The sequence below is a fragment of the Schistocerca serialis genome, chromosome 1 (assembly GCF_023864345.2).
Source record: "Schistocerca serialis cubense isolate TAMUIC-IGC-003099 chromosome 1, iqSchSeri2.2, whole genome shotgun sequence".
Lineage (NCBI taxonomy): Eukaryota > Metazoa > Arthropoda > Insecta > Orthoptera > Acrididae > Schistocerca > Schistocerca serialis.
This window is the reverse complement of record NC_064638.1, coordinates 911,290,093-911,315,733: the sequence shown is the minus strand read 5'-3', so window position 1 is coordinate 911,315,733 and position 25,641 is coordinate 911,290,093. Positions and strand designations below refer to the sequence as shown.

The 25,641-nt window shown below is 38.9% G+C and overlaps 1 protein-coding gene across 1 annotated transcript in view; it reads left to right on the top strand.

The window, feature by feature from the left end:
* Nucleotides 1-25,641, top strand: part of LOC126412088 (uncharacterized) — a 144,403-nt gene that overhangs the window by 59,578 nt on the left and 59,184 nt on the right. The window contains exons 5-7 of the mRNA XM_050081508.1: nucleotides 62-168; nucleotides 15,092-18,529; nucleotides 19,678-19,881. Coding sequence (XP_049937465.1) covers nucleotides 62-168; nucleotides 15,092-18,529; nucleotides 19,678-19,881 — 3,749 coding nt within the window. The remainder of the gene's footprint in view (nucleotides 1-61; nucleotides 169-15,091; nucleotides 18,530-19,677; nucleotides 19,882-25,641) is intronic.

Genomic DNA, 25,641 nt, shown 5'->3' with positions numbered 1-25,641 from the left:
TATTTTATGTACATTGTATTGTGATTAAAAATTCCAATGCTAATGGGAAACAATGTTCCAGAACAGCATCCAGCTTGGAAGAGACAGTGAAGTCCATAATCATAAATAATACAAAAATGGGAGGCTTGGAGCAAATTAGTATTGATCCTGCGACTGTGTTTATTAAACGTAAGTGTCTGGTATTTCCAACATTTGCACTGCTAGATTTGGCATCTCAAACAGAACAGTAAAGTTTAATGATCTTTGAAATTTGTAAAGCTTTCAGTTCAATGCGACACTTTCACATATTAAAAAGAATGTGTTCATGTGAGGTTTGAAAGAAAATTTATTTGCTGGGTCAAGGGATTTTGAATGTTCAAAATGGAACATACAAGGTGTACAAATTGCTTCTGCTGTTTTTTCGCCAACATTTGAGACTTTAATCAGACAAATTGGTTATACATGTATCATTCAAAGTATTTTCCATTGTTGGCCACTACTTTCTCCCATCTTTCAGGCAGTGTATGAATCCCACGTCAAAAAAATTGTTCATCTTTTGAAGCAATCCATGAATCGATCCAGTTTGTGACTTCTTCATGAGATTGGAAGTGTTGGTCAGCCAGGCCATGCGCCATTGATCTAAATAGGTGATAGTCAGAGGGGGCAATGTCTGGAGAATATGGAGGGTGGGGTAGGACTTCCTATTTTAATGTTTCCAAGTACGTTTTGACCCCTTTTTGCAACGTGGCGTCGAATGTTGTTGTCCTGCAAAATCACTTTATCGTGCTTCTTGCTGTATTGTGGCTGTTTGTCTTTTAATGCTCTGCTCAAACACAATTAATGTGTTTGATAATGAGTACCTGTGATTGTTTCACTTGGTTTTAACAGCTCACAGTACGTGGCACTGAGCTGGTACTACCAAATGCAGAGCATGATCTTGGTGCTGTGAATATTCACTTTGGCTGTTGACATGGAAGCATGGCCGGGATATCCCCATGATTTTTTGCATTTAGGGTTTCGTAATAAACCTATTTGTTGTCCCTGGTTACAACGCAATGCAGAAATTCCTTCAGTTTTTGCCTCTGAAGCAACTGTTCACAAACACCGTTCAACATCTCTTGGTTTCAGCTTACATGGGACCCAAGTTCCTTCATTCTGAATCATGCCCATAGCCTTGAGACATTTTTAAATGGCTCGCTGTGTCACTCCTACTAAATGTGCCAATTCGTCTTTAGTTTGACACGAGTCTTCACTCAGCAATGTCTCCAATTCTGCATCTTCGAAAACATTCTCTCTTCCACCACCATGCTGGTCTACAATGTTAAAATCACTGTTCTTGAAGTGTTCAAACCACTCACGACACATTGTTCCACTAATAGCATCCTTACCGTACGTACTTGAGAGCATTTGATGAGACTCAGCTGCTGTTTTCTTCATACTGAAACAAAACAGTGGCACCTCCCTCAGAGGCTCGTAAACTGACATTCTCAATCAAGAACAACTTTATAATGCAGACACAAATTGACTAATGTTTGAATGAGGTTATGTTGACCGAGGTTCAAGCTAACTGCCTGACATCTGCGATCTGTTTCTTTCGACCACTACTTACCGCTGTCGCCACCTATCGACAAACGGTGGAAGCAAAGTTGTACACCTTGTATAATTCAGCGTGGTGAACCCTCCACAGATGCAAAAATGATTTTTCGTGTGTGTTGGAGATGTATTATGGGGCCAGTAGTGCACCGTTGTTGGAGTTAGTCACTTTAAACATGTACAATTAACTCTTCATGAAGATAAGTTTAAATTGGACACGTCGCAAAACATGAAAATTTTGCTATATTTGACCCCACAATTCATCAACAACAACTAGAAAAATCATTAGTACAAGAATATGTGTAAATGTTGTTTGTTGATGTGGCCTATAGTCTGAAGACTGGTTTGATGCAACTCTCCGTGCTAGTCTGTCCTCTTTGCATCTGCATAACCACTGCAAGGAACATTCATTGTATCCCGCTTACTACATTCAAGTGTCAGTCAACTTCTACACTACTGGCCATTAAAATTGCTACACCACGAAGATGATGTGCTACAGACGCGAAATTTAACTGACAGGAAGAAGATGCTGTGATATGCAAATGATTAGCTTTTCAGAGCATTCACACAAGGATGACAGCGGTGGCGACACCTACAACATGCTGGCATGAGGAAAGTTTCCAACCAATTTCTCATACACAAACAACAGTTGGCCAGCGTTGCCTGGTGAAACGTTGTTGTGATGCCTCGTGTAAGGAGGAGAAATTCGTACCATCACGTTTCCGACTTTGATAAAGGTCGGATTGTAGCCTATCGCGATTGCGGTTTATCGTATCGCGACATTGCTGCTCGCGTTGATCGAGATCCAATGACTGTTAGCAGAATATGGAATTGGTGGGTTCAGGATGGTAATACGGAATGACGTGCTGGATCCGAATGGCCTCATATAACTAGCAGTCGAGATGATAGGCATCTTATTCGCATAGCTGTAACGTATCGCGCAGCCACGTCTCGATCCCTGAGTCAATAGATGGGGACCTTTGCAAGACGACAACCATCTGCACGAACAGTTAGATGTCATTTGCAGCAGCATGGACTATCAGCTCGGAGACCATGACTGCAGTTACCCTTGACGCTGCATCACAGACAGGAGCGCCTGCGATGGTGTACTCAACGACAAACATGGGTGCACGAATGGCAAAATGTAATTTTTTTGGATGAATTCTGGTTCTGTTTACAGCATCATGATGGTCACATCCATGTTTGGTGACATCGCGGTGAACGCACCATTGAAGCGTGTATTAGTAATCGCCATACTGGTGTACCACCCGGCTTGATGGTATGGAGTGCCATTGGTTACACATCTCGGTCGCCTCTTGTTCACATTGACGGCACTTTGAACAGCGGATGTTACATTTCAGATGTGTTACAACCCGTGGCTCTACCCTTCATTCGATCCCTGCAAAACCCTGCATTTCAGCAGGATAATGCATGACTACATGTTGCAGGTCCTGTACGGGCCTTTCTGGATACTGAAAATGTTCGACTGCTGCCCTGGCCAGCACATTCTCCAGATGTCTCACCAATGGAAAATGTCTGGTCAATGGTGGCCGAGCAACTGGCTCGTCACAATATGCCAGTCACTACGCTTCATGAACTGTGGCATCGTGTTGAAGCTGCATGGGCAGCTGTACCCGTACACGCCATCCAAGCTCTGTTTGACTCAACGCCCAGGCATATCAAGGCTGTTATTACGGCCAGAGGTGGTGGTTCTGGGTACTGATTTCTCATCATCTATGCACCCAAATTGCATGAAGATGTAATCACATGTCAGTTCTAGTATAATATATTTGACCAATGAATACCCATTTATCATCTGCATTTCTTCTTGGTGTAGCAATTTTAATGGCCAGTAGTGTACAATTTTTACCCTCATACTTACTTCCACTACCAAATTGACGATTCCTTCATGTCTCAGCATGTGTCGCATCAACTTATCGCTTCTTGTAGTCGAGTTGGGCCATAAGTTTTCTTCCCCCCAGTTTGATTTAGTACATCCTTATTAATTACCCCCATTTATCTCTCTAACCTTCAGCATTCTTCGGTTGTACAACTTTTCAAAAGCTTCTCCTCTTCTCTTGCCTCAACTACGTATCATCCATGTTTCACTTCCATACATGGCTGCACTCACTATAAATACCTTCAGGAACAACAGCCTGACATTTAAATTCTACTTAAAAATAATTCTCTTTTTCAAAAATGATTTTCTTCTTATTAGTACTCTGCATTATATATTGTCTCTACTTCAGTCCTCATAAGTTATTTCTCTGTCAAAGTAGCAAAACCTATATACTACTTTCAGTGTCTCATTTTATAATCTAATTTCTTCATCATTGCCTAATTTGATTCAACTATATTCCATTATCCCAGTTTTTACTTCTTTTATATTCATCTGAAAACGGTTTTTCAGGGTACTGTCCGATTTTCAGGTCCATTACACCTGGCAGAATTACATTGTCATCGACAAACCTCAAACTTTGATTTCTTCTCCCTGAACTTCAATTACCTTTGCCAGTATCTGTTTGGTTTATTTTACTGCTAGCTCAGTTTAGAGATAAATAACACTGGAGATAAGCTACATTGCTGTCTCACTCCCTCCCAGCTGCTGCTTCCCTTAGATGTCCTTCAGCCCTTATAACTGCAGTCTGCTTCCTGTTAAAGTTGTAAATAGCCTTTCAATTCCTGTACTTTATCCCTGATAGCTTCAGAATTTCAAGTTTATTCCGGTCAACATTGTAAAGTGTTTCCTCTACTTGTATGAATGCTATAAAAGCAAATTTTCCTTCCTTCAACCTATCATATGAGAGAAGTCATAGGGGCAGTATTACCTTGCATGTTCCCACATTTCACTGAAATCCAAATTGATATACCACATGCTGGCTTCTAACAGTTTCCCATTATTCCGTAAATAATTCTTGTCAGTATTTTGCAACCATGACTTATTAAGCTTACGGTTCTGTAATATTCATAACTCTCAGCGCTTACCTATATTGGTACTGGAATTATTAGATTGTGGTTGAAGTCTGAGGGTATTTTGCCCATCTGATAAATCTTGCACACCAGGTGCAATGATTTTATCATAGTTGTTCTCATAATGGTATCAGTAGTTATGAGGGAATGGCATCTAATCAGTGGCCTTGTTTCAACTAAGGTCTTTCAATAGTTTGTCAAATTCTTCTCACAGTATTGCATCCCCCGTCTAATTTTCATTTACTTCATCGTATTTTTTTTAATAATACTGTCTTTAAGTTCACTTCCCTTGTATAACTCTTCTGGATATTCCATTCAGCTTACCCTTCTTTCCTTAATACTGGATTGCCATCTGAGCACTTGATACTCATACAGCTGGTTCTCCTAATGTCTCTTTAATTTACTTATAATAAGCAGCATCTATCTTTCCTCTAATTGTCATACTTCTGCTGCCATGCATTTGTGATTTAGCCATTCCTGCCTACCCATTTTTAGCTTTGTCAATCTCATTTTTTAGATGTCTGCATTCTCTTTTGTCTGTTTCATCTGTTGCAGTTTTTTATTTTCTCCTTTTATCATCTAAATTCAAAATCTCATTTGTTATCCAAGGATTTCTACAAAGCCTTGTCTTTTTGCCCGTTTGATCCTCTGCTACTGTTTCTAGTTCATCTCTCAAAACTATCGATTCATCATCAATTTCATTCAATCTTTCTCTAAAGTGCCCTTTGATAGTCTCAAATACCTCTGGTTCTTTCAATTTATCCAGATCCCATCTCCTTAATTTCTCACTCTTCTTTAATTTCTTCAGTTTCAATGTGCAGTTTATAAACAGTAAGCTGTGGTCAGTGTTCACATCTACCCCTAGAAATGTTTTGCAGTTGAAAATCTTTATTCAAAATCTCTTTCTTACCATTACATAATCAATCTCTTTCATATACATACCTTTCTTTAATTATTCTTAAACCAAGTTTGGGCAATTAAGCTCTGTGCAAAATTCTGCCAAGTGATTCTTCTTTCATTCCTTCTCCCTCAGTCCATGTTCTCCTACTATTTTTCCTCCTCTTCCTTTTCTTGCTATATAATTCAAGCATCCTATTTCAATCCTATGATGTGGAATAGATACAAAGACCTAGTTGAACGAAAAGTAAATTTCAGGTTTTGATACATCAATAGGATACTATAAACTGCACTTTGTTTGTGAAAGAGATTGCCAGACCTTCAGTGAGGATGCACAATCATGTTCAGTCTCTAGTGGGAATCTAATATTAACAAACATGGAGGACATGGATGGGAACTGTGGATAGATGGCACTAAGAGGGAATGTGAGTCAGCCATGGAGCATGCTGAGATAGTTTGCACATTTGTGATAGAAATTGTGTCCAGGTGGAACACGCTCAACACAACTGCCTAGTAAGCAGGAGATTCCAGATTCGTGTCCCAGACTGACAAACACTTTCGCTCGTCCTTGCTGATTCCACGTAAAATCCTGGCACAGTTAGTATAATTAATTTCTTCCTTTTTTCTTTCCCTTCTCTCCCATCTGCCTTCAATTACATAATAAGGAATGGTAAGTTTAGTTTCAGGTTATTTGTTTGCTGCTCTCTAAAATGGTGCACCAGCCACAGTACAGTCCCTGTGTGTATGATGATCTCTGGCATAGTATGAGTTCATTGCTATTAGTAAGCAGCTGGAAATTGAACTGACTGCAGTCAAGCACTTGGCAGCTGCTGTGAGTGGGTATGTTGCGAGGGCTTGTACCAGAGATACCAAAGGTATCTCAAGTACTGTCTTCTCCTGTGGATACTGTCTCTTCTACAGGAAACGCAGTCTTCATCACCACTTTTCCACTTGTGAGGTGTGTGCCAGTGATAGGTCAAGGAGCCCTGTACAGGGAAACATGGACCAGAGACAACTCAGGATGTTACACCTAACCTCCTAATCAATAAGTATGAGACAACCTCTTCACTGAAACTGAGCCAGTGTGACTCACTTCACCTGTTGGGAAACTTACTGTGTACATGATCAATGGGGGCAACTGCAAGTGATTAGGGTTCTACTGATCACTGGTAATTCACTTGTGTGGCAAATAATGGCCCACTTGGGGAAATAGAGGAAAAGGATGGGAAGTAAACCATGTGAACTCAATTTGTTTGCTGGTGCCTCATTCGACACATTAGAGACTATTCCTTTACCCATTCAAGGAACAGGGTGCCACCTGCTGCAAATTGTGGAGCACAATGGGACAAATGATGCCTGTCATCTGGGCTCCAGTATCATACTTGGATCATTCCAGTGACCAGCAGAGAAGTTGCTCACAGAGTGCTAACAATTTTTACAATCTGCAGTGTTGTCTCCAGAACAGATAGTGACCCCCTCATTCTGATTAGAGTGAAAAACTTGAACCAGAGACTGCAAGTTTCTGGGAGAAGCTAGGCTGCACCGTAGGTTTGTGCATAAGTTTACCTAAATGGATAAGTAGTACACTACGCATCAGAGGCTGCTACTCAGATAGCTGACTGTATGTGGGGTGCATACAAGACTTTTTTTATAGTAGGGAATGCTCTACCCAGTCTAGATTACAGTGGCTGTAGGAGACATGGAAGTATCAATGTAAGATCCAAAGATCCAAAGAAATGGCACAGTGATTAATTGTTGAAGAATTCACAACAAGGTTTAGAGTTTGAAGTGTTCCTAAAAAAACCATGTACAGGAAGCTGGTTGAAACCTGAAATTGAATGCAGTGAAATTTTTAGGAAAAGTTTAAGTGTAGATTGAAAGGATGGGCTAATGGAAAATGGAGGTGGTATATTTGTTGCAGTATGCAGTAAAACTCAGATTCACTAAGATAGAAATTGGAACTGCCTACAAGACTTTTTAGCAAGACACCCTATCAAGCATGGGCATAAAATTGTAATTGGATCCTTCTATTGGCCACCAGATGGACCTCCTGATGCAATAGGAAACATTAGAGAAACCTCATTTTGCTAGTACCTAAGACCCCCAATTATACTGAGATCATCAGAGCAGATTTTTACCATTCAACAATCAGTTGGCAGAATTACATTTTTGTCAGTGACATTCTGCAAAACTATACTAAATGCCTTCCTTGAAACTTCAAGCTCAGGGCATGGTTAAAGAATAATTGACCATGGACTTGATGGGGACGTACATAGAAAAATTCATGATGGGAGGATCCCTGCATGATATACATTCACTGTAAAGAAATTTTTAAAGGGACTACTGCAGCTACTGTAGATGTAAAACAAAGGGTAGGGCTATAGATCGAGAGATGCTGAATGAAACATGGCAATCAAGGGAACAATATGTGAATCGTTCAATGACTACCATAGCAGAACATTACTGAAAGGTCTGTCACAAGACCGAAAGAGATTCTGGTCAGGTGTAAAAGCTGTTAGTGGCACCAAATTTAGTGTCCAGGCACTCAAGAATGAGACAGGGACTGAAATTGAGGGTAGCAAAGCAAAAGTAGAAATGCTGAAATCAGTTTTTAAATGTCATTTACAAAATAAAACCCAGCAATAATGCCACAGTTTGATTCTCATACTGCTGCAAAGATGAGTCACATAGATGTGTGTGTCACTGTTGTTGAGAAACATGTGAAATCATTAAAATGAACAACACTTCTGGCCCTGATGGTTCTAGACCATATTCACAGCTGAGTTAATCTTCTTTTAAGCATGATATATCAAAGATCCCACAAACAAACAAAAAAATGACAAAGTGGAGGGATGGATTTCTGACTGGAAATGGAGGGAAAAAGGTCCTACGAACATGCCAGGATACACATAATTGTACTTTGGCTTCCACTGTGTTGGCAGGCCACTTGCCTGGAACTTAACCTCCAAATGTGGTGTATGCACAGACTGCATGTTGATCTGTCTGAAAGGACCCATGGTGACATCCAAAGAGGACTTGAAATGTTGTGTGATGTGATTGGTGTCTGTGAGGGTACTTGTTTTGGTGTGTTCATGCTGCCTCTCAACCATTTCCATCTGCTTAGCTGTACACGAACACTACCTCAACTTGTTCCTGACATAAATACCAGACCATTCTGCAGTTTACAGTATGCTGTGTCAATAACATAGCCTGCAATGCAAATGGAACACATGGCATGTGGTCAGAGGAACTGTCATTCGTCAGCGCCACCTACCATTGTAACAATGCATTTCCGGACACATGTTCATAGGACTTTTTTCCTCCATTTCCAATCAGGAAACCAACCCTGCAGTTCGTCAGTTTTATTATATGTACCTATCCTGTATGCTTATTGTTGAAAGCTTGATCAAGTAAAATTTGTAACTAGATTGGGGATTTCTTGATGGGACCCATCACTGTGGACATGAGGGCTAGATAAACCTGTGGTAATTCCTTACCCTATAAGAGGCAACTAAAAGGAGCCTTGTACTAGTCAAGCTTTTACACTGACTCATTAATTTCAGGCCATTTCACAATCTGTGGCTCACTCTTGTAGGCTTAATTACTTATAGTCCCCATTTAGGGTTTGACTTCCACTTTTCTAAACATAACAGAAGTATGGGCCATTTGGGTAAGGATGCCTTATGCGGTGCGTAATCTACGCATCATGTGCTGTGATCCCCTGCATTACTATTAGAGTGCATTCATGTTCATACACAGAAGCCAGCATGGTAGTCAATCTGCTGTGGGGCAGTCTTTATATACCATTGTGGTTGTAGCCTCCTGACATGCAGGATCACATTGCTGTAGTATGAGCTCTAGTCTTCCTTGGATGTTAAGGAATAGGTGCCTCTCCAATCTGGGGCACCAGATTCCAGACAATGGCTGCTAATCCAGGTAGCCATTGCTATGCTGGTAGATGCATAGGGCTAGAGCCCCCAGTTGGATTGTGCCACATTAGAATAAATTATCCTCAATGAAATGGATCAAACTCACGTGTATTAGTGATCATTCCAGACCTACAACCCTATGACATTTGTGTATTTGGCCATCAGAAGGATTCGGGCAAGGACAAATGGAAATGGACAGTTTACCCAGTTCTTTGTATGCTCCAGAACTGACCCAATGTTTTCAACTACATAGCCACTTTTTGTTGTTGAATATACTGATTATAGATTCAGAGAAGTTGCTGCAATAGAGAAATTAAATAAAGGATCTCTCTTGGTCAAAACTTTGAATGCTAATCGATTAAAGGCACTCGCAGCCTGTGACATGCTCAGGGATATAATAGTTACCTCCTGTTCTCATAACAAACTCAGCTGGATTCAGAGTCACATTTTCCATCAGACCTAATGCTATAAACAGATAAACAACTGATAACTAACCTAGAGCAACTGGGCATTTATTTTGTTTGTGACATTCAGAGAGGACCTAAGGATAATAGGGTAAATACTGGAGCTTTCATCCAGGCCTTTGATAGAAATGCTTTATCTGACAAAGTTGGTTGTGGTTTATAACTGTGATGTCGAACCATATTGTCCTCCTCCTATGAGATGTTTTAGGTGCCAAACTTTTGAACGTATGTCCACTATCTGTATTATTGAGGCTCCTTGTGGCACAAGTGGAAGAACAGTGCATCAGAGCAGATCTTGTGAACAATCCCCTACATGTGGAAACTGCCCAAAATATGCCCGCCTCCTTCCCCTGCATCATTTTCTTACATGTTCAGTTTTCAGGAGGGAGAACAAAATTAAGGAATATAAAACACTTGACTGCTCGTGATTTAAGAATTCTAAGAAAATATTTGAATGGCTTCATCCAATCGATATGATGTCAAACTTCAGACATTGTGTCCAAATCAACACCTAATGCAAAGATAAGCTCTCAAACAGCAACTTCTGGCCCTAGCCACATTCCAATGCCTGTTTTTCAGTTGTGTGAGGGGACAAGAGCTCATTCAACCACCAGCACTTATGGAAACCACCCCATTACAGCAGCCAGATGTTCTTCATCCTTCTGTGGCATCACCAGGGAAGAGGACATCTGCCAAGATGACCCACTCCCAGAACAAAACGAACCAGCAGACTTTCACCAATCAGTGGCTGTATGAGCCACAGGCTGTAGGTCATTCAAACAAATTGGTGTCCCCTTTCTCAGAAGTCATATGAGAATATCATTGCAGAAATCAAAACCTCACAGAAACAAGAAGGAAAAATGGAAAGTTAAATTGAATTCTTGTGAACTGGTTGATATGCCCACGCCTCCAAGGCACCTATGAATCACACATTCAGGTGTTGTGTGACTTAGCAGCAAAGTAACTCATATTCCTGTTTTCCTTTCATTGCTTTCTCAAATCTCAGTCTGATATTCCTTCAATAGATCTGTGACAGCTACCATTGCCACCTGGCTGATCTGTCAATTCATGGCCACCTACTCTGCAGTCAGTATAGAATATCAGCTGACCTGGTTTTCAGATATCCAACTTCTTACTGTTAAAAATTACAAATTCTGTTGTGAAAATCACTCTAACACTGAGAGAGGATCTGGAGGGGTTCTGCACACTCATGTGCCCTGACACTTTCATTAAGTAAGTGACTAAACACTGCATTAGATGCTGTGGTTGTTTTTGTCCACCTGTTACTCAGGGAAATGGTATGTAATATTTATCTTCCCCCAGACAGAGCTGTACCATATCATGAGCTGGTGGAGCTAGTGGAACAGCTGCCTTCATCTTACCTTCTATTTGGGGGACTTCAATGCCCTCAATTCCCTGTGGGACAGTAAAAATACATCTAGCAGGGGCCAAGTAATATAGCAGTTAATTTCAAAAGTGGAAGTCTGCCTGCTTAATAGTGGAGCTACAACACGTTTCAGTATGGTCCTTAGAATGTACTCAGCTATAGATGTTACGGTCTGCAGTGCGAGCATATCTCTGTTGATCCAGTGATACATACATGGCACCCTCTGTGACAGTCACTACTTTTCTTTCACTTTAAGTTTCTTTTTCTTGGACTACTGACAGATGGAACACACATTATGCTGATCACTTCAGAAGCCAACTAGTAAGCTTCCACTTCAAAGTTTCTTTAGACACTATTCAGGAGAAAGATATCGGAATGGTACAATATATTATTGACAAAATTATACACACTGCAAAAGCAATGATACATTATTCTTTAGGCCTCCCCTGCAGAGAAAAACTAAAACTACAACATCTGTCAGTGTGTGGTGGGGCACTTTAGTGATACAACCACCACCCTCCTACAGAACATTTAACAGCTTTCAAGAAACTTCAAGTGAGTGCACAGTTTTTAACAAAAAGAAGAAAGCAGCAGTGTTGGGAACAGTATGCATCATCCATGGGAGCCCACACCCCATCTTCTCAAGTATGGACAAAACTCCACTGCATTTGCAACAGTGCACAGTAGTTCTTAGCATCTGTGACACTCCACTGAAGTATCCAATGCAGTAATGACTATTGTAATTTCCTAACCCGAAAACACCTGGCAGAGCAGAACTACTTATCCTTCCATGTGCAAGGCCTCAAATCAGACAGAGCCCCATTTAGTGAATGGGAGTTCTGCTGCACTTTAGCAGTGTGTTGAAGCTTCGTACCAGAATCTGATAAAATCCGCAATCAAATGCTTACTCAATTAAGTAAAGTCAGCATAAAACAAATACTGAGGTTTTTCCATCACATGGGTGAGAAGGGAAAGTTCCCTTCTTGTGGTGGAAGAGTATTATTGTACCTATCTTGAAGCTGGGAAGAGATTCTCAGGTTTTGACTAATTGTCAACTGCTCTACATAATGAACTGGCTGTGTAAATTATTTGAATGAACTTTGTTGCTTGGCAATCAGAGGACATTTATTGGAATTTCAAAGTGTCCTTCATGCACTTAGAGCAAAACAAATAATCTGATACATCTATAATCTGGAGTGTGCAATGCTTTCACACATCACCAACATGTGATCACTGCATTATTTGATCTACGAAAGGCATTATGATTCTACTTGGTGTTATCACACCCTGTCTACACTGCATGAATGGGATTTCCAGAATTTATTGAGAATATCCTATCCATCCAGCTCTGGGTCTGGATAGGTTCAACTTTCAGCAACCAATATATACAGGAAATTGGCATCCCTCAGGGATCACTTTTGAATGTAACAGTCTTTGCCATTGCAGTCAGTGGTACTGTGACTGCACTGAAACCCATAGACCCACCATCATTTGCCTGTAAAATGCTCTCCATCATAACACATCATAGTACCATCTTCAGAGGACCATATAGAAAGTACATACCTGGATTTTGAATCATGGTTTCGCCTATGAAAACTTAAGTCGTGCTCTTTTGTCAACTCAGGACTGTGCATCCACACCCACTTTACCTCAGTAACCAGATACATTTTTCATTAAAAATTCCAAATTTTTAGGACTTTTATGTGAAAATATGTTAACATGATTACTAAATAAATGCCAGCTAAAGGCAAATTGCTTGACAAAACTTACGTGACAAAACTTAATACTCTCAGATTTCTCTGCAGCAGCTCTTGGAGCACAAACCACACACTTCTTCTGCAACACTACAAAGTTTTGATTTTATTCCACCTGGACTATGGATGTCTTGCCTATGAGTTGGCAGTATCATCAGTACTGAGCTTGTTAGATGCTGTCCACCATAGTAGCATGCAGTTGGCAGCTGGAGCCTTCCTTTTGAGCCCCATAGACAGCCTCCTGGTGGAAGATGGTATTGCACCACTGAGGGTCAGACACCAGCAGCTGTTGGTGAACTATGCAGTCACAACTGCCCCGTCAGCAATCCCCATGGTTTGTACCCAGTACTATGATTCCAATGATCATTATCCATTGCCATAAAGAAAATGATGACACCATCATTCTCAGACATCTATTCCATTCAATCCTCCATGACTATCCCAGTTTGACATGCAGCTACATAGATCGATCAAAAGGCAGTGACAAGCTTGCTTACGCTTCTGCACACAAAGGGCAAGACAAGTACCTCAACCATGTGCCTGCAGCGTGTTCACTGCAGGGCTGGTTGCAATGCCACAGGCTCTGTACAATGCAATTACAACTCTCACTTCTTGGTTTGTGTAATAACCTCATGAGCTGCATACAGGGCATATCTCAGTGCTACCCTAGAAATCTTTTTGTCACTAACACCAAATGCCTATTAGTTGAACTCCACAGCTCCAGAACAACTATAACATTCATCTGGACTTGGAGCCACATCAGCATTCTAGAAAGTGAACTCACTGACAAATTAGCTAATGAGTCTACCACAGATGACAAACTTGAACTTGGAGTGCTGGGCAACAATTGCAATTGTGACATCAAGTTTTGAAAACACGGAATATGGCATGGCAGGCTACAGCATTCTTCAACAGGCTGATAGAAATGAAGGGGACCATGAAGGTGTGGCCTACTTCTCTCCAAGCCTCTCAGAAGAATGCCATCTTTATGTACCAACTACCTATTGGTCACTCTAGACTTACCCATGAGTTCCTTTTATGTGAAGAGGGCTTCCTCAGTACAGCTTTGGTAGTCAACTTATGATAATCCATATTCTCACCATCTGTGCACCCTGCTGGCTGATGTGAAATGAATCATCAACCTGTCTACTTTCCTAACCTCTTGACAATCGGATAGCCAATAACAAATTAATGTTTCCTGACGAACAATAGATGTTATGAAAAAAATTAATGCACCTCAGCATTTAGTGTTGGGGTGGATGTAGGGGGGCTACCTCTCACTATGGCAGGTGCCCGAGTAGTCTTGAACTACTTTGTGTCTCTGCACTATTGTGCTATTTTAAATTTTTATGTGCTTATTTTCTTTATCTGTTTAAGCTAATGACTTCTCTAGACAGCACAGTCATCATTGTCTCACCCCATTTATGACCATTCTTAGTGTATCATTGAGTGACCAGCTATAGCTGTTAAATCATCATCATCATCATCATCATCATCATCATCATCATCATCATCTTCATAGGATGGACACAGCATTTTATCTTGGATGGATAGTAGTGACAGATGTAGAAGTAAATTCAGGTGTCCTCCAGGGAAGTGCATTGCAACCCCAGCTGTTTGTGTTACATATAACGTGACGTTGCACATAGTTTTAATAGTAACCTCAGTCTTTCACATTTTCTTGTTACTAAAGTATTCAGATATTTCCTCTGCCATTATTTTAACAACTATTAATGGCTACTTTAAATACAATGAGTTATTAATTTATGTAGTCTATAAGCTGTTTCTTCATTTGTTACTGTTTTAATATTATGTAGTTGAAAAACGTAGCTGAAAAAGCTAAGGGCAAACAAATTAATGTAGTTGCAGGTTAAAAGCTCTGAGTTGATTAAAGAGGCACATAGCTATCCAATTAAGATTGTCTTGGTTCAGTCAGTTTCTGATTCACCTCATTTTAATTTAAAAAATTAACATTCAGTACCATCTGATCAATTAAAAGTTTTGCCAGAAAATGGTAATAGTAATTTATGTTGCACCTCCAGTATTTTTATTCCTTAAGTTAATGTTGTGAGATGTAGTTATCTTTCATTCATTTTTACTTGTATTTGCCCCCAACAGGTTTCTTTGATGGTGGGACTGGCAACATACCTAAGGCACAAACAGGAGATGTTTTTAGACCAAACTCTGATAACAGGACTTTAGAAGTGAAGAATGGTATACTAAGGAAAGCTGTGCAGAAGCCACAACCAACAACAGAACATTATGAAAATGTGACAATGCCACATGTGACTATCACCAAAGAAGGAGAGTTTATGGAAGCTTTAGAATATGAAGGTGTTATTCCTGTAATTGTAGGGATATTTACAGAAAAAAAGGATGACATTGTTGCACTACCTGGTGTACCTGAGACTTCAGATGATCAAACAAAAGTGACTCATTATCAGACAGCACACTATGAAGTAAATAAGACTGAAAATAGTTCATTTGCTCATGATATAACTTCTATTGAAGCATTTAATGCAGATGATGTGTTTAAAAATATGACTGATGAAACAACTGTTTCACTACAAGGAGCTGAAAATAAAATTCCACCATTTCAGAAAGGGGAACCACTAGATAAATTAAACATAAAGGATGGAGGAGAGGAAGAAGAGAGTGTGCCAGCATTATCAAACAATAATGCAGAATTTTCACATATTATATACAACAAAAGTGGTACAGCAGTTCATAACTATGAAGGTGGCACATTATTTGAGAGTAATGAAAATATTAATCCATTTCTCATCAAAACTAATACTTACAATGATAGATATTTTGATTCCAGTATTAGAAAAATTTCTCAGAATGAAAAAGATGTATATTTTCAAGAATCAGATTTGGGAACCTACAACTTAAGCCATGAGCCACATGGAAAAAATAGAATTTTGTCAACAAGTATAGAACCATTTCCACAAACAATATCACCAGAATCACCAGTAATAATTAATGAGCAACCATGGCATCCAATACTCCCAAAATCTGAAGTATCAACGCACAGAAATGTTCACAGTATTCCTCAAGAAGTTCTTGCTAGTGTTTCCAGCACTCCTACAAATGTGATGAAATATGCTTCTTCAGATGATGATTGGAAACCGGTTAACATGGATCATAGTGAGAACACTGCTAGTGTCACAGATAGTTACATAAGATCTGAGACGAATAAAAATAATGTTGAACATATGCTTAGAAATTCTGAAATTAAAGATGGTACTAATAATGGTGTAATTTCTCACAGTTCATCATCAGATTTTCCAGACATTGTGATCATTGATCATATTAAAAATACTTCAGAATTTGGCATATCAACAAAAAATACTTCTGACAATTTTTCTCTTCCCAAAATTTCTTTGCTTACTGACAGTTTGATAACTGATAGTTACAGTGATCACAAAATTATAGAAACTCATCGAGTAGATCCAGTGCCTGTACAGAAAGTTTACAAAAATACAGATACAGTACCAAGAATTCCATTATCAGACAAGTTTCAAAGTGTTCCAGTCTTCATGGCAGAACAATCAGAAAGTAACAAACACAGTTTGCCGAAATTGCCCAACACTGAGTCATCCATCATTACTGATTTGCTTACCACAATTGAGTCTGCAACAGTAGAGGCACTAGAGGAATCCTCAACACCTTGGCCTTCAGTTAGGAATAGTGTAACTAATAAGACAGAACAAATGGATGAAACTTCAGCATTTGTTAGACAGAAATCTCAGTCAATCAGTACAGGCACTGAGAGAGAAAATGTTGTCGAAACTGTCACTGCTAGCATCACAAAAAATGTGAACATGTCTTCAACATTACCCTTTCAACCCACCAACCAAACATTTACTTCTCCAAATGTCAGGCAAAGTACTGGAAAACAAGAGAAGAATAATACGTTGTGGGACTCTGTCTTGTTGAAGTACAAAAGTGAAACTGTTCCAGAGCTAATAGAGCTGTTTCCTGATACTTTACTACGTCAAAAACAAGCAACAGCTGCACTCTCCCAAACAGTGAGACCTAGTCATTCCCACTCAATGGAATCACTATCCACCTTAGACATTACTATAGGGTCAGTAAGCCATAATATTAATGGAGGGCATAATACAATGAATACGACAAACTCAACTGCTTCACCTATGAATTCACTTCAAGAAAAATCTCAGATGAAGAGCCCATTATTTACTGAAGCAAGGAACTATGTGGCTGGCCATGTACAAGAATATTTTAAGGATTCAAAAATTACTACTGAAGACATAAAGAATATAACGGCATCTCTTTTGAAAAATATTACTACTACAGAAAATTCACACCTTTCTGAAAATGGCAGTGGTGTGACACAAGAACTGAAAATGAGTCAGGTATTGAAAGAATTGAAAAACTTGCATTCAAGCCATGACCAAGCTTCAGAAAAGAGTAATGTGGAGGAAGTAGTCACAGGAAGATGGAAAGCAAGGCCTACCATTCAAACACACACAAAATTTTCTTCTCAAGGACATGACTATACAAGAAAACAGCCAGAAAACATTGCTGCTAGTAATGAATCTGTTACAAAAAGTAACCATGAAATGCAGAGTCAGCTGAGTGAAACACCTGCACTAGAGAGAAGTGATGGCATAACTCCCATAATCCTTCCAGAAACTGAACTTGCATCAAGAAGTAAATTGAGCAAAACATTTATAAACAGAAGACAGCCTAAGATGCACAACTATGGCTTTCAAGTCCAAGAACAAGATGACAACGTGAAAATTATTCGACAAGATACACCTCAAAATTTAACAAATAATTTATTTTCCGCTTCCTCAACAACTCGTACAAGAAACAGAAACAATGAGACAGAAATATTTTCAGACATATCAAGCAGAACTACACTTACTGCATCACCTACTTCACTTTACAGCACTTCATCAACATTATTCCAAAAAGATTACAAAGTGAGTTCAGGAGTGAAGTCTGCTCCAGACCTCTCAGCTACAGGTACTTATGAAACAGATTTAAGACCAGACAGCACTGTTAGAAATACTGTTGTCAACATAAATTACACAATCAGCAAAGTTTCAACCAAATTTAGTAACTCTAATGGGAATAATGAGTATGTTGAAATAAGAAACAATTCAGCAACCAAATTCCCGAACAATTATATCACTTACCAGACAAGTGTTGAACATAATGGGGATTCAGAAAAGGAACCTTATAATTATTATGATCGAATAATTAATACAACTAATGAAGAACAAAGAATTGTAAATGAAATTAGTAAATTTGCCACAGTTCATATGACTGGATCAGACAAAAAGGGACATGTAAACAAATCTACTACAGCAACTAAAGTAACAACCACAATACAACCCATCACACAAGAACCTCAGTCAGCACAAATTATTGCAAGCTCTAGTGACAGAGGCAACCAACCTCTTTTTTCTATGTTGACGAAGACATTTAACAAGGTGTCAACAGATGGGAGCTACCAGCGGAATTCAATGGCTGCTTCGACAATAGTCAATGTGAAAACTGAAGTTAACACTAGTGAGACAGGTAAGCAAATCTTCATTAGAAATTATTAAAATAATGACACTTAACAGCAGTTAGTACTCCCAGATGGAGATAATTAATTATTATATCAATAAACTGCTTCTGATACAAATAGATTTATGTTTAAATGCTATTATATGTCAACTGGAAAAGTGAAGTAGAACTCTGGCAAGTGTGGCAGCACACTTGTGTTTATGTCTGAAAAAAGTAGCTGTAGGGGACACTCCAGTAATCTTTCAACTGGAGCATTGTAACTCATGGTAAATCTATATGCTAATGCCATGCATAGCACAATAATAAAAGACTGACTGGCACTTTCATGGGGCGATACTTTCTGCACACTTCGAGAAGATTAATTCATAGAGTAATATGCATTAATGGGCATTTTGTTTGGGGGAAAAAACACTACACACTCTAATTCAGATACTGCATGTCATTATAAACATTTAATGTATTATGTACCTTTTGAAACTGTGTTGTGTTGTTTGCACAAGTGATGACTCATTTATTTTGGCAGCTTATAAAGCCATATTCCATAGATAGAATTATTTCCATGAGAGTTTTATTGCTAACAATGAAGTCAATTTCTGTGCAGAAAAAGCTGGGATACTTTCACAAAGTTGATTTTTCTTTGTAATATTCATAACATCACAGAGATTAGTGCCTAATAACACATTTATCCAGGTGCCACTCAGTACCCATCCCTCTTTATGTAGTTTGCTGTCCACTGGCTTACAAAAATGTAGCATTTTACTTCCAAGTTTTGTTGCCTTTTCTATCAGCAGTCGCTACTTCATCCTCATCCTCCTCCTCCTCCTCCTCCTCCTCCTCATCATCATCATCATCATCATCATCGTCATCATCAGTAAACGTAATGATAGTAATTGCAAGCATTTTCCGCAGTTACTTTCCATACTTACAATACGGAGTAACAATGTGCACTCCTTGAAATGGAACCTAGTCAAATCACAAAGTTAGTCCCCACCATGGCCAGACATATAGTTTACTTTGCTGAGTTATAAAATATAGCGAGGTACCCGTTAAATCATAATATATAAATAATTTTCTTTGGAATTTACTACACAGCTCGTTACTTGAAGCATATGAATTTCTTTATGTCATTTTGGAACTCAACTGTAAATCTTCTACAGCTTGTCCGAGAAACTACAGCTTCCAATGTGGGGATGGAGAGTGTATCTCTCAAATGTCTCGCTGCAATCAGCTCGTTGACTGCAGTGATGGAGCTGATGAAAAGCAATGTACTTGTGCTGATTACTTAAAAACACAATTTTCCACTCGAAAATTGTGTGATGGAGTTGTTGACTGCTGGGATTTCACAGACGAGATCAATTGTGGTATGTGAGTAATCTCTGGTCTCTGTCTTTGTTTCTGTCTGTCTGTCTCTCTGTCTCTGTTTCCCTCAATTTTTTATTCTATTTTATGTTTAATTAAAGGTCTGGCAGCTGGGAACTTGAGAAGAGTAAGTCAAAAACTGTAGTATTACAGTCAGAACTGAGCATGTGCACACATCCTCACTTTATCTTTAGTGCTCCATATTATGGCTATTCACATCAAAACCACATCTCTCATGTGAATCTAAAAACTAGATTAATAAAATTGGTATGTCATAAATTTGAGGGTTAGTTGTTCTGGTTATAGCAAACAATTATAAACTAGGCACTGCAAGCTGTTTAGAGCAAGTTTGGTTAACTGCTACACAGCAGTTTAGTAAACCTTGTGGTTAGCACACAGGACTCGCATTTGGAAGGATGACTGTTCAATCCTGAGTGCAGCCATCCTGATTTGGTTTTCTGTGATTTCCTTAAATTACATAAGGCAAATGCCAGGATGGTTCCTTTGAAAGGACAGGGCCACTTTCCTTCTCCATCCTTGCTTAATCCAAGATTGTACTGTCTCTCTGATGGCCTCGTTGTTGATGGGACTCCTCCTCAGTAATTAATAATATTCTCTGGTCTCAAGATTCATATTTTTGTTGTTAATTGCTGTTTATTTTTATAGAAAACCCTTGTGCCCTTTACACTCCTTTCTAATACATAATCCTTGCATCTCCTTTCTTTATCTGTTTTACTTCCAAAATTGCAAAATTCATTCTCATCTTCCTGTCCAAATTTAATGTCCAACATCCAGCATGTCCACTTTCTGACCATTACCTTACTTTTCTTTTGTTTATACACTCAATATAGTCATCAGCTGGCACTTGTTTCAGATCATGAAAGGCCTAATTCAATTTCTGTTCAGTTTTTGCGACCACTGCTATGTCATTAGTAGACCATATGTGCTAATTTTTTGTCCACGAGAAACCTTTCCCAGTTCATGATAGTCCTTATTTTCATTACTGCCCCTTCAGTGTACAAATTAAATGTGACAGTGAATAATCTTGTCTAACAGCTTCACTGTTTTGGTCACCTCTAGAATTTTGCCAGTCTAGGCCTACTTCATTCTGCTAGGCATAAGAGAGAATAACTTATCCCTTTGTCACAATAATTAATTCCATGCTTCAGAAAGAGTGAAAACATTTTATTCCATCATGCATTCTCAAAAGCCACCTTATTTTTATTTTATTTTATATATTTACTTTTTGGTTTAATGTGACCCTGCCTGAAATCCACTTCTGTGCCACCTGCTTCCTCTCATAGCAGCATATACTCGGGATATATTCCAGTACCTGACTTTCCACGTTTCTCTACAGATTTTACCCTCTAAAACGCCCGCAGGTAGGTACCGTGGAAGTTATTCCTCAAAGTCTTAATGCATGTCCTGTTATCCTGCTTTTTTTCAGAAGCATAATAATTAAACGTTGTAGAAAATCCAGTGGAAAATTTCATTCCATAGTTTGTACAATTTGTGCTTTGTTCATTGGGGCTGGTGAATTTGAGTTCTGCAGGTATTTAATCAATACTTTTTCCTTATGAGTTAGTGCAAAAATTCTTAAAATTCAGGGATAATGATTGTTCGGCCCCAGCATAATTTTGCATTGTATCCTCATTTTCAACTGGACAAATTTATTATAGGCAACTATAAAGCCTCTACAAGCACTATAGATATCTTTGTTACTTTTTTTTTGCCTCCATTACCCACTTGATTATTTCTGATCATTGTCTTCTTTGTTCTGTGCTTCTGAAAGTATAGTTTATTAGTCTGTGTTCAGTGTTATGTTACCCTATGCCAATTTTGTATCTGTCTGATGAAGTATGAATGTTCTTTGTTTTTCTCTAGCTTTTCTACATTCATTACTTCTCAGAATTACTAAGAAAAGTTATAAATGAAATCAAGAAACATACACATTGCCAGAAATCAGTTATTCTAACAACATGCAGGCTATATGGAGTGTAAAAGAAATGAGAGACAGGATATTTGGTCAAAGAACAGGATAGCATCACTATTGAAGTAAATTAAAGGGCTATAAATGACGAGTCGCAGGGTGTAAATGTCCTTAATAATCATTTCTTAAGAGATTGGAAACATATGGAGACAAACAGTTAAAGACAAAAATCACAGCAATATGTTAACCAACTTTCATAAAGTTCAGTTATATGAAAGCATTGCCAACTTCTCCCTCTGAAATTAAGAGAATTATATATTCTCTCAAAAATGAAAGCTTGTGTGGATTTGATGGTGTTTCCAATAAGATTTACTCCCACACAATAAGCCCATTCTTATTTTAAATGTGTAATGCATGTCTTACTCAAGGCATTTTTCTAGAGAGACTGAAATATGTCATTGTTAAACCCCTCTGTAAAAGAGATGATAGGGGAGATGTCAATAACTACAAACCTGTTTCACTACTGAAATAATTTCTGAAAATTTTTGAGAAGGTGATGTTTCCTAGAATAGTGTCTTACCTGAGCAAGAATAGTATCCTCAGTAAATCACAGTTTGGATTTCAGAAGAGTTTCTCTACTGAGAATGCCAGTTGCATGTTCAATCACCAGATTTTACAAACATCAAATAATGAAACAGCACTGGTTGGTAGTTTCTGTGACCTATCTAAGGTATCTGACTGTGTGAATCACAACATTATTCTAGTTAAACTAAGATTTTATGGGATTGATGGTATAGCCAACCAAGGGATAGCATCATATCTAACCAAAAAATGCAGAAAGTTGTACCAATGTAGTGTGTAAACATTATTCTGACTGGAAAGAAATCACATTTGAGGATCTCGAGATCCAATCTTAGGCCCACTATTGTTCCTCATGTATGTAAATGATCTTCCTCTAATATACAACAAGCAGAATTAATTCTTTTTGTGGCAGTCACTAGTATTGTAATCAGTCCAAGCATGCTTCTAGCAACAGAAGAAGTGGTAAGAAAGCTCTTCGAAGTATAATTGACTGGTTTTCTGTTCAAAAATGGTTCAAATGGCCCTGAGCACTATGCGACTTAACTTCTGAGGTCATCAGTCACCTAGAACTTAGAACTTATTAAACCTAACTAACCTAAGGACATCACACACATCCATGCCCGAGGCAGGATTCGAACCTACGACTGTAGCGGTCGCCCGGCTCCAGACTGTAGTGCCTAGAACTGCACGGCCACTCTGGCCAGCTGGTTTTCTGTGAATGGTCACACCTGCAATTTTAAAAAGATGCAGTGTAATCAGTTCTGCACATCTGGGGGTACTACACCAATGAGAAGTGTAACATGTTGTGAGGAAATAATAAATAGGATGGAAACTCCAGAATTCTTAGGAGGTAATTGAAATTGCGATAAAGCACATTAGGAACTCCTAAAACAACTTAGTCCAGCCACATTTGTACTTAGAATCGTTACAGGTCTTAGGGGGAGACAAAGCATTAAGTTGACATATTTAATAATGTTGTATGGAGTAACATTCTGCAGTAATTCATGTTTAAGAAAGAAAGCCTTCATTGCAAAAATGTGCTGTAATACTATTATGTGGTTCTCACCCACAATCACCTTGTAGACATATGTTTAAGGAGTTAGATATTTTGACTACTACTTCACAGAATATTTATTGCCTCATGAAGTTTGTTGAAAATAATCCACTGCAGTTAAAAAAAAAAAAAACACTGATGTACCTAATTACAATACCAGAAGCGAAAAATTACTTTCATTACACCACATGAAGGATGTCTGTAGCACAAAAAGGGGTGTACAATGCCGAAACCAAAATTTTTGGCCAGTTAACCAGTGACATAAAATGTCTGACAACCAGCAAAGTGAAATTTGAAAATAAACTGAAAAAGCTTCTCCTTGACAATTCCTTTTATTCATCAGAAGAATTTAAATTAATGTAGTGTGTAAAAGGAAGTGGATACGAATTACTAACTCACATCTGTAAAACCACTTGTAAATGATCAGCATGAAGGGAAATTTATAAAATAATTTGTGATGACTCATTCCGTATCATTACAAATTATCATGGAAATGATGAAACTAAGTAACCGACTGCATCAAACTTCATTTCTGAGTGAACTATACTGTTGCTGTTTACTTTCAACAGTTTTATATTTTGTTAGTTTTTTATTAATTCTAGTAGCTTATTTGTTACCCACAGCTGCCTCTTTTTTGCCTTTTGAAACGTTTTTAATTTTTCTGCTGCATTTAGTATAACTCTTTTAGGGCCATTCCATTGATCTTCAAAATCAATAACCTATGAAGCAATGATTATTTCTTTTGTCACATGTTTTTGCAAGGTAGTTGGACTTTTTAGTGCTTTCAACTTTCTTAGGTTCCTGTTCCACCTGGTTTCTTGTCACATTTATGAATTTCAACTAGCACTGCATCTTTCTTTTACCAAACTATAGTTTAAGAGTTATATTCTTCGATTTGTTGCAATCTTCCCCTTATAATTCCATGTCTAGGGGTTCTCAAAATGGTTTTCTTTCTTGTTTTTTCTTTTTTTTTCTCCAAAAACTCACTCATTCCCAACACAGAATTCCATCAATCTTTTTACTCTCCCATTTCACTTGTCTAGACCAAAACTTCAAATCATTTTCTGTTCTCTAGTCCAGTTTCCCATTATGATTAAAATGTGAAGTATAAACTGCTGCAGCTGTTGTAAATTTTTTGTTGAAGGCATGACAGGTTCATAATTTAAATTACATCATCAGGTGAAAGACGAAAGAGATCATGAATGATATTACACAAAGACCATATCACAGTGATAAAAAGTGTTCACAAGACTAAATACTTACATTATGACAGTGTTATGAAAATGATAGATTACTACTTGCCAGATAGTGAAGATGTAAAGTTGCAGGCAGGCACAGCAAGAATAACACTAAATGAGTAAGCTTTTGGCTAAAAGACCTCCTCCTGAATTAGACAACATGCACACTCACATACTCACACAAGCACAACTCGTGGACTTGTGGGTGTTGGGAGAAAGGAGGAGGCTGGGGCAGGGAATTGGGGGGGGGGGGGGGCAGATAGCAGGGTAGGAGTGGGGGCGGTGAAGTGCTGTTTGTGGGAGCATACAGGGGCGTGGTGGGATGGGGTAGGGCAGCTAGTTGCTCTCAGGAGGTTAGATGGAATGGGGCAGGTCATGGGGGAAGGGAGCAGAAGAAGAGAGATGTAAAAAGACCGTGGGTGCATTGGTGTATTAGTAGGCTATGTAGTGCTGGAGGGGCAGTGGGGAAGGGAAAATGTGGGTGAAGGACAGTGACTAACGAAGGTTGAGGCCAGGAGATTTACAGGAATGTAGGCTATATTCCAGGGAGAGTTCCCTAATGTGCAAGTTAGAAAGCTGGTATTGGTAGGCAGGATCCAGAAGGAGCAGGCTGTGAAACACTGAAATAAGAATGTTGTGTTGGGCAGTGTACTTAGCAACTGGGTGGCCAGGTGTTTCTTGGCCACAGTTTGTTGGTGAACATTCATGCGGACAGAGAGCTTGTTGGTTATCATACCCATGTAGAATGCAGCAAAGTAGTTACAGCTTTGTGTAGATAACATGACCTTTTATAGGATAGGTGATGCTTGTCAGCAGGCTGGAATAGGTGGTGGTGGTGGTGGTGGTGGTGGGAGTGGGAGCAGGAAGGGCTTGCATCTGGGTCTATTACAGGGATATGAGGCAAGGGGTTGGGAGCAGGGGTGGAGTAGGAATGGATGAGGATAATGTATAGACTCAG